The sequence below is a fragment of the Papaver somniferum genome, chromosome 5 (assembly GCF_003573695.1).
Source record: "Papaver somniferum cultivar HN1 chromosome 5, ASM357369v1, whole genome shotgun sequence".
Classification (NCBI taxonomy): domain Eukaryota; kingdom Viridiplantae; phylum Streptophyta; class Magnoliopsida; order Ranunculales; family Papaveraceae; genus Papaver; species Papaver somniferum.
The window spans coordinates 74,531,607-74,541,528 of NC_039362.1; the positions used below are offsets into that span (position 1 = coordinate 74,531,607).

The 9,922-nt window shown below is 36.6% G+C and overlaps 2 protein-coding genes across 2 annotated transcripts; one reads left to right on the top strand and one right to left on the bottom strand.

The window, feature by feature from the left end:
- On the top strand, positions 1-3,307 carry LOC113281933 (tryptophan synthase beta chain 2). Its single transcript, XM_026530835.1, has 6 exons — positions 1-8; positions 1,321-1,590; positions 1,743-1,959; positions 2,046-2,583; positions 2,667-2,765; positions 2,865-3,307. The coding sequence occupies exons 2-6, from the start codon at positions 1,343-1,345 to the stop codon at positions 3,116-3,118; spliced, it is 1,356 nt and encodes a 451-aa protein (XP_026386620.1). The 5' UTR covers positions 1-8; positions 1,321-1,342; the 3' UTR covers positions 3,119-3,307.
- Positions 3,308-4,003: 696 nt separating this feature from the next.
- Positions 4,004-6,377, bottom strand: LOC113281934 (protein CHAPERONE-LIKE PROTEIN OF POR1, chloroplastic-like). Its single transcript, XM_026530836.1, has 5 exons — positions 6,143-6,377; positions 5,879-5,985; positions 4,721-5,100; positions 4,418-4,494; positions 4,004-4,305 (listed from the first exon to the last, which is right to left on the bottom strand). The coding sequence occupies exons 1-5, from the start codon at positions 6,208-6,210 to the stop codon at positions 4,155-4,157; spliced, it is 783 nt and encodes a 260-aa protein (XP_026386621.1). The 5' UTR covers positions 6,211-6,377; the 3' UTR covers positions 4,004-4,154.
- Between the last annotated feature and the right edge of the window lie 3,545 nt (positions 6,378-9,922).

Consider the following 9,922-nt stretch of genomic DNA (forward strand, 5'->3'; position numbering starts at 1 on the left):
CATTTGAAGTATTTTAACCTAGCGCTTTTAGGGGTCACTCAAAAGAAATTAGGGGTCACCTTTTTATTCCCATCCATTGAAGGAGGTTAAGGGATGTCTTAAAAATAAAAAATTGTGTATATTGTCCTTCACCTTTATACTAAATCTAAATCTATATCCTTTATTTTCATAATCATATCATTCCACTTCTTCTTCTCTTTTTCACCCATTGAAATTTTTTTCCATCATTTTAATTTTGATTGAAAACAAAGATCATCGATCAAACAAATGTTATGATTGATTGTTTAAAATTAAAACCCAAAATTCGTTAACCTTAAAGTTGAAACTTAGAACATCAAAAAAAAAAGGAGTTCAACAAACAAAACGAATAGATGATAGTAGTTGTGATTCAAAATTAGGATTTGATTACTTGAAATCATAAATTTGATCCGAAAATTTTCTTGGATTTACAGTAGCAGAAACATAATCGGTAGATAACTATCTATTTTACCTACCGATTATGGTTGATGTTCTTGGATTTACACTAGCAGAAACATAATCGGTAGATAATAATCTACTTTACCTACCGATTATGGTTGATGTTCTTCGTTTCTTAAGAACATCAACCATAATCGGTAGGTAAATTGATCGATATCTGCCGATTATTCTTGATTCTAAAAATTAAATTTCTCTGTACAAAAAGTTACGCACAATCGATAGATAATGAACACCATTAACTACCGATCGTGAAAGTAGAAAATTTTGAAACTTTTGTTAAGTTTTGAAAATTTGAATTTGAGGCCATGAACACAATCGGCAGATAATAAGCATCACTTATTAACACAATTCACTTTCGATTATGGTAGTACTAAAATACGAAAATTTAGTATATTCGGAGGTTAAAGTAACACACTTTACTACCGATTATGGTAGTACCAAAGTTCGAAAATTTTAGGATTTTGGCAAAATCATATTTTGGGGCCAATATACATTCGGAAGTTAAAGTAACACACTTTACTACCGATTATGGTTGTACCAAAGTCGAAAATTAAAGGATTTTGGAAAAATCTCATTTTGGGACCAATATACATTCGGAAGTTAAAGTAACACACTTTACTACTGATTATGGTTGTACCAAAGTTCGAAAAAGCAAAAAAAAAAAAAAAAAAAATCCCTCAAATTTTTTTATCACCCGAATCCTGCTCAAACTACCGAATATCGAAGGGTAATTTTGTCATTACGAAATATGGGAGATAAGGGGTGAACACAATTTAGGATTGGGTGACCTTTTTTGTTTTATTGTTGGCCCCTAATTCTTTTGAGTGGCCCTAAAAACGCTAGGTATTTTAAGGCAAGAGTAACAATGTCTTCTATGAATAACTCTAGATCAGTAGAAATTCCTCGCCAATGGTATAATCTTGTTGCAGATCTTCAAATTAAACCACCTCCACCTTTGCATCCCAAGACACTTCAGCCTGTTCAGCCTCAAGATTTGTCTCCTCTCTTTCCTGATGAATTGATTAAGCAGGAGGCTAGTACTGAGAGGTTCATTCAGATTCCGGATGAAGTTGTCGATATCTATAGTCTTTGGCGACCAACTCCTCTGATCAGGTTTGTTTTTCCCAACAAATTTTGATTTAGAAGTATTTAGATTCAAGTAATTACAGTTTGAAATTTCCATGTGCATACAAAACCATAGTAGAAAAATGGGTTGGCCATAGTTTATTTTTGGCTTATTTTCTTTTGTGCTTTGTGTTCGATAGAGCGAAGAGATTGGAGAAACTTCTTGACACCCCTGCAAGGATATACTACAAGTATGAAGGTGTTAGCCCTGCTGGTTCACACAAACCTAACACTGCAATTCCACAAGTTTGGTATAATGCACAACAAGGTGTCAAGAAGATTGTAACAGAAACTGGTGCTGGTCAGTGGGGGAGCTCATTAGCCTTTGCTTGCGGTTTATTTGATATCGACTGTGAAGTAAGAACGCAGAATCCTGTGCTCAAAAGTTGGATGAATGTACAGTAATGAAATATTTGCTGACCTTTTGCTTTTTCATTCTCTAGGTCTGGCAAGTTCGTGCTTCATATGATCAAAAACCTTACCGTAAATTGATGATGCAGACATGGGGTGCCAAAGTACACCCATCTCCTTCAAACATTACCAATACAGGTCGTAACATCCTTGCAATGGATCCACTAAGTCCTGGCAGTCTAGGAATAGCAATTTCAGAGGCTGTAGAAATTGCGGCTGCCAACGAAGATACCAAGTATTGTTTAGGAAGTGTCCTGAACCATGTTTTACTGCACCAGACTGTCATTGGTGAGGAGTGTATAAAGCAAATGGAAGCTATAGGAGAGACTCCTGATGTGATCATTGGCTGTACTGGTGGAGGGTCCAATTTTGCAGGTCTTGCATTTCCATTCATTCGAGAGAAACTTCAGGGAAAAATTAACCCTCTTATTAGGGCAGTTGAGCCTACTGCTTGTCCTTCACTAACCAAAGGTGTATATGCTTATGACTATGGTGACACTGCGGGAATGACACCGTTGATGAAGATGCACACACTTGGACATGACTTCATCCCTGATCCCATTCATTCTGGTAATAATGCGTCTCAGAACTTACTTTCTCTCCTTCCTGCAATTCCATTTTCCACTTCAAGGAGCAATTCTTTTGTTTTGCAGGTGGTCTACGTTATCATGGTATGGCACCACTTATTTCACATATATATGAATTGGGTTTTATGGAAGCAATAGCAATTCCTCAGATTGAATGCTTTAAAGGTGAATAGTTCTATTTCTTTTCTCTTAGTAGAATGTTGCTTCTAAGTTTGAAGTTTATCATAATTTTAAGTATTAACGCTGTTGCTGTGGTTGCTCCAGGTGCAATACAATTTGCCAGGACAGAAGGTTTAATACCGGCACCAGAACCAACTCATGCAATAGCTGCTGCAGTCAGGGAAGCTCTCCACTGTAAAGAAACTGGAGAATCAAAAGTTATACTCTTAGCTATGTGTGGTCATGGTCATTTTGATCTTCCCGCGTATGAGAAATATTTACAGGGAACCATGGTCGATTTATCTTTTCCTGACGAGAGAGTGCAAGAATCACTGGCTAATGTTCCTCTAGTTGCATAAGGTTTTTTATAGCTTACGGCAATTTAGAGAATCGTTACTTCCGGCATGTACTTTTGCTACTACAACCTTTCATTAAAGAAAAACATTCGCTGCTAATGCCTCACTGTTCTGAAAGGTTATTTCCTGCTGTATCTTTCTTTGTTCCTTTACATTAGATTTTCTAAGTTCTATGTCCATTTTTAGACTTCACTGTTATCTTTTCATTACAAATCGTTACAATATAAAACTTTAAGCTAACCAACAGGAAGCATATAAATGTAGACCAAAATTTGCATAAAAGAGCATTGAAAAATAATCAAGGAGTAGTACTATACTTTGATCTAACAGGGCAAGAAGTTACTCTACTGGGAACCAGAAAGTGCAGTTTTGAAACAAAAGTGGAAACTGGATTGTTTCCTAGTATTTGGTGCAAATGCAAAAAAAAATGACAAAAAGTAGAGAGTACTTGTAGGAGTGACGTAGTAGAGTGAATATTGTCATCTCATGCGGAAATTGAAGAAATACCGAGGACATTCTAGTTTGAACTGTTCACACAAAATCTACATTCTAGTTTGAACTGTTCACACAAAATCTCTCCAAAATGCCGATGGGTCATCCCTTCCTAGGGTACAGTTTCCAGATTGATGTAATTTGTAGTATTATTTTTCATGTATCTATGGGCAAACAATCCATACTGATGCCATCTTATTCTGTCAGTTGCTTTGTGATATCCTCTTTAAGGGAAAGAAATATAAATCTTTTTTTTTCTCCATTTTTTTTGGAAGCAAAGGCCTATACTCAGTTAAGAACTATATATCCCAACTGAAATGTCCAACTTGTCAAGGTAAATCCCTATTCTTCCATGGTAAGAAAGAGAAAACAAAGCGGTGACAATTCTACACAGTATAAAGAAAAACTGGAGAAAAATCTATTGCAGTAAAAAACAAGAATAAGAAACAAATATTTCATCTCTTGCCTTCATCCTCTTCTATTTATATAAGTAAAATATCATTAGGTTCTCACCTCTGACAAAACTACTACAAGCTGGTGCAACTTCTCACTTGAGAAAAGTACAGGCAAGAAACAGAAAGACATAAGCTACAAGAGATGTGAGTAATTCGAGTGTCCATGTTGGCTGCAGTATGGCTGCTGGAATCATTGGTACTAGGATGGATCCACATACCCATCCTACTACAAGAGCTCCGAGTCTGTAACAAGGCAGACACAAATAGTTAATGAGCAAAACACATGCACATAAAGCAATACACAGTTGCAATTGTTTACAATAGTTTGTTTCTTGATTTTAAGTTGAAAAAATACCCTAAAACAGAAGCTCTAGCTACGCTCTTGGTCTTGTCGTTCAGGAAGTAAATGCAAGACCCTAGTGACAGTGCCACCTGTGTAAAAACAATCCAATTGAAAATTAGAAATCATATATTATTGCTAAATTTAAAATTTCAGTACATGCTAGCATCACATTACACATCCCATCATTTTCTTTTGCTGTTCAAATAGAATTTATAGTTCACAATTCAACGGTAGATCACTTGCACAAAGCTACATGATTACCATATGAAAAAATGGAAGAAAAAAAGAATGTAGATGAGGAGACAAGGAACAAACCTGAAAAGCAGGGCCAGTTTCGGTGGCATTCATTATGCTCCAACCTGCCATGAAAACGAATAAAAACAGTCTCCGAAGGATCACTTCTGTCGGAGGAACTTCTATGAAACTGAACAAGTTTTTCAACCAAGATGGGGACTCCTCCACTTTTTTCTTCAATCTGGTTTTCATGTTGAACTTGGTTTTCTTCCTTTCGTTGAAGCTAGTCATCAGTAATTTCTCAAAAGCAGCTTCAATAGATTCTGCACTTCTCTCATGCCCGGCATATTGTTCCAGAAGAAAATTACGTGAACCCCAGATTTCTTCTGTAGAGGCGTCGGGAGGTACACCAAGGCGCTTGTAAGGATCCCATGTGTTCATCCGTGGAAATTTCAGGTTTCCTAAAGAAAATCAATATGTATTAGAAGTGATCGCATGTCCATCAAAATCCCTAAAAGAGGTGTAAACTCCCACTACAAGGAGACCCAACGGGAAGAGATACTATAGCAACATGGTGAAGAGATACTATAGCAACATGGTGATAAAACATCTTGATATTGGAAATATTGGTAGACATATATTGCTGAACTTCTGAACAATAAAAATACTTAAGAAAGCAAGAAAGAACCCTCTGCTACTCTTATCAGGTGTCATTTCTGTTCATAATTTTATCCATTCATTTAATAAAATATGATCCTGTATCACTCTTATGAAGTTTAATTTTAGGCACTAGTTGATGAATTTCTCTAGAGTAAGGACTAATGAGTCTGAAATCCATGAATACAGCACCCAAAATGCCTATCCCCAAACATAAAGATGTACGAACCACACAATAAGATTGGCAAGATGGAATCGTTAAATAGTCCTCTAAAATCTAAAAGATCAGTTACAAACGACTGCCTTTAAAACTTATTGAGCTTCGCTTCTAAGTATCCTTCTTCTACTCTACATTTCAAATCAGGATATCAAATATGTACAAACACATTGATTCAAGCGCCTATGACATTTATCAAAGTGCAATAGGAACAATCCTACAAACGGAAACCTTCACCAAGATTCCATACTTCCAGTGACCTAAGTTTCATAATTACCAGGTCATTTTCTGAAGTAAACCCTCATAACTCATAATTTCAATTTAACAACAAACGAACAAAAATAACCAATCTCAACGAAAATTACCTCCAACTGGTGCATCCATTGAACATCTAATACGTCCTGTACCCGCCCAATTTGACCGATACTTGTTTATAAAGAAAACTCTCGACCAATTTACCTCAACCTTCCGCCTACGACACAAAAGGGGGAATTAAAAAGAATAACAAAATCGAATTCATGTGTTTAAACAACTAATCTTATGTAAAACACTCAACAACTTAGCAACAAAAATGGAACGAAATCAAGAAATTCAGAGATAATTTGCATAGAGAGGGATAGAGAACTTACAGTTTGGTGGTTCCGATGGTAGATGATGAACTGAGAAGCCTAGGGTTTGAAGACAAAAGAGAAGCCATTCTTTTAATTGTATTTTACCCCGATGGATACCAAATAATGAAACCCTAATCTGACTCTCTCTTCTACTTCATTAAAATTGTATGTGAAGCTTTTTCCAGAAGAATCCGCGTAGAAGAGGGAGGAAGATAACCCTGGATGGGAGGGAGCTGGGTTTTATTAGGCAGCCAATATCTTCAAACGCAACTTTATTTCGTAAATAGCCCATTAGCTGTCGGATGTCCGGAGCTAACAAGAGAATGATACCACTTTTAGAGCACCTTGCAACTAAAAGCACAAGTCCTTTTCATTTAAGTCAAAAGCATTAAAAAAAAAAGCCTTTTTTTCTTGCGCTCTAAAACACGTACAAATACAATTTCAAGCGACTCAACTTGATTGAGCCAAAAGAAAACTTACTACTTCTTAAATACTTCCATTTCCATTTCCATTTTAGTCTAAAAATAAGTTGAAATGAAAAATTAACAATATCTTTTCTAGGAAGTAGTAGTATCCATTTAAATATTTTGGAAAACCGACTTTCGATTTTAATCCGATTAGAAACCGTTTTGGTGGCTTTACATTTAACAAGTTTTAAAGCATGAAGTTTTTTTTTTTTTTTAAGTTAAGTGCATTCCAAAAGAACGAACTTAGGGAATTAGTAACCCTTGCATTTCCGAGGGTAGAGCCATCAAATGTTGAGTTATTGGAAACCACTCGAACATTTGATTTATCTACTTCTAAAACACATTAAATACAAGAAGGGGGAACATTCTCCCAATTAAGAACGTTGCTAAAGGATTTTGCTTCCTTTGCCAGAATATCTGCCGCATTGTTTGATGTTCTTGGGGCAAATTGAAAACCCAATTTTTTTTGACAAGAATTGAAAATGTTTCTAACTTCATCCAAAATAGACTGATTCTGCCATTCCAATTGAGATTCTCTTCCATTCAGGTAATCAAAGAGATTTTTGCAGTCTCCTTCTACTGAAAAGTTTGACAGTCCTTCCTCAGCTGCCCATTGCGCTCCTTGAAGTAATCCTAAGGCTTCCGCTTCTTCAGAGGTAGAAGCTGTGAATGGTCCTGCTCTGCCAATCTTGAAGTCCCCTGCATCATTCCTAAAAATTAAAGAAAAACCTGTAGGCAAATTCAAAGAGATCCAAGCTGCATCTATGTTGAGTTTAAGTTGATCTTTCCTAGGCGATATCCAGCCATGTCTCTTAATTTTATTTAGCGTTGAGAGTCTTGTTGGGATATCATCCTTGTACCAGTAGTCTAGGTATCTTTGTATTTCTAAGCCTAATTGGCACTAGATTGTTGTTTTTGTTCAAAGACTCTATTACATCTTTCTTTCCAAATAAACCATGCTTTTGTCAAAATGATTTCTACAGGTATATTAGGATCTTTTTTTCCCTATCCAAGCCTTGCAAATATCTAAAAAAGATGTAGAACTGTGTATGTTAAGAACCATAGGGGATGGTTCTGCAGCCCATACAGAATTAGCATAAGGACAAGATTGTAAAAACCATCAAGCTCGGCAACGCTATTAGACTAGTCAAGAGGCGACTCAGCCACTAAATACTCGATTAATTAGAGATGAACCTTAATTAATAGGAATTAATCTAACAACGATCTAGATTCGAAACTAGTACCATTGGATAAAAATTGAAAATTTAGGCAAAATAGACTACTCGCACGTGTCATTCAGATACCAGACGAAGAAGACATTGTCAGTTTTGTTCGGGGGGAAAAATAATCATTTTGTATCTTAACCGCCTGCCTGCCCTTATCCAAGAGGGAAGTGCCTTGATAACTTGGTCGGCCTTATCCAAGCCGAGTAGATAAACTCGTACTCTTCTTTCTTCTCCTTCATTATTCTTCTCTTATTCTCTTTCTTCTTCTGTGTTCTCGAGCTTTGAATGAATTGAGAGGTAAAAGAGGGTTCTGTGGTCGAGAGGAGATGATTGAAGAATAGTTGGTGGTGGTGGTTTTGATTTCAGCGGTGAATTCAAGTCAACAGGAAAAAGGTAATCAAAGAGTTTAATTAGGGTTTTGTGTTTTTCTTTCTGTCTTTGTGATATTGAGTTCGATTTGGTGATTTATTTCTTGGGTTCTTTGTTAAATAGAGCAGTAAGGGTTGTATAAAGTTTAGTTTTGGTTTATTTAGGAGTTTGAGATTCGAGTTAGGGTTTAGATGAATTGAAGATGAGGATTTGGGTTTGAAGAGTTGGGGATCTAAAGATAAAGAAGATGAATTAAAAAGTGGTGATTCGAAGAAGAGTTGATGTTATTACAAGCTAGAATTAGTGATTGAATTTGGGTAATTGATTTAGGCTACAGGGGTTAGAACATGTTGGGAATAAAACAGAAATGAGTTTTAGAAGTAGTATTGATGTTAACTACATAAAACTGTGTTGGATTGCAGTCTAGTGAAAAGAACTGTTGGTAATTCAAGTGTTTCAAGACTTAGGTGATGATGTTGATGTCACAGGGGATGAGATGTGTATGGTGGTGGTTCTGTAATTGTTGGTGACGTTTAAGGGACTGTATTAATGGTGGTAGTATTAGCTGGAGTGGAAGGGGTAAGGAGTATGTAATGGACTGGTGATGGCTGTGGTGAATTTGAGTGGCAGTTCACGAGAGTGTGGTGATGCTGTTGAGATGTGAAGATGAATTGCTAGCAATGTAATGTATTTGATATGAGCTTGATTTTTAGGTTGGTGGCGGATTTAATAAGAACAAGATGAACTGAGAAAGGGTGGTGGTGATGCAATGAGAGTTGTAGTTAGGTTACAGATGTTATACAAGAAGGACTAGTATGGATTTCAGTTAAAGTGGTGTATGTCTGGGTATTGGTGTTACTTTTAAGAGTGGACTGAATATGTAACGAGTAATTAGAAATTGTTTGTGTTGTTATAGAATTTGGGAGATGGATATGGAATGAAACTGTAATGGGTGTTGCAGAGTGTTGGAGTTGTAATTGTTATACGAAGTAGTACTGGCAGAAGTGGAGATTCAGGTTGGAGTTGAATGTGCAAGTGATTTCAGTGAGAAGAAAAGTGTTGTGTTTATATGAAGGGGTTTAATATGGAGCTGAACCTTGATTCCAGGGTTAGTGGGGTAGTATATGTGTTTGGAGCTGTAATTGCTTAGTCTTGCAGAAGAGATTAAGAAGTATCAAGAATGAGGAATGGAGGTTGTGGTTTAGTAAGCTGTAGGGTTGCTTTTAGAGTTAGAAGTGCATCTTAGATATAAATCTGTGGTGTGTTGCACCATGATGGTGCAATAGGGTGTTTGGCCTGCGCATTGGCTCAGGCCAGTCTTCTTCTTGTTCTGTCAGATGTCCGACTGATTTAGTTTTCCTGACTCAACCATCTGACTGAGTCGAATCGTATGGACTCACTGAGTTTCTTGTCTTGACCTGAGTTGACTCTGTTGACCGTTTTTACTTGACCTTTTGACCAGGACTTGACCTTGGATGGACGTTTACCGTTAATAGACCCCTTTGACTGTTATTGACCGTTACTTGACTCAGTTGGACCAGGCTTTAGATTAATTGACTGGTTTAGTGGGCTTGGGCTTAGGGCCATTTTCCTAAATTAAGGTTTTGGACCCCTTGTGGTCCGAATTAGACTTTGGTTTGTTATACAAAGTTGTATATCTTTTCAAGACCTTTCTAATAGACTATAGAACCAACCCAATTGAATTAGTAAACTCTTAGATATGCTAAAGATAGATA

Bases quoted from the DNA above. Each gene is read 5' to 3' on its own strand.
- LOC113281933 (XM_026530835.1), top strand. From the start codon at position 1,343: ATGTCTTCTATGAATAACTCTAGATCAGTAGAAATTCCTCGCCAATGG. The intron at 1,960-2,045 runs GTAAGAACGCAG...TTCATTCTCTAG, and splicing joins TATTTGATATCGACTGTGAA to GTCTGGCAAGTTCGTGCTTC. The intron at 2,584-2,666 runs GTAATAATGCGT...TTTGTTTTGCAG, and splicing joins CCCTGATCCCATTCATTCTG to GTGGTCTACGTTATCATGGT.
- LOC113281934 (XM_026530836.1), bottom strand. From the start codon at position 6,210: ATGGCTTCTCTTTTGTCTTCAAACCCTAGGCTTCTCAGTTCATCATCT. The intron at 5,101-5,878 runs GTAATTTTCGTT...GATTTTCTTTAG, and splicing joins AATGGATGCACCAGTTGGAG to GAAACCTGAAATTTCCACGG. The intron at 4,495-4,720 runs GTTTGTTCCTTG...GTTTTTACACAG, and splicing joins AAACTGGCCCTGCTTTTCAG to GTGGCACTGTCACTAGGGTC.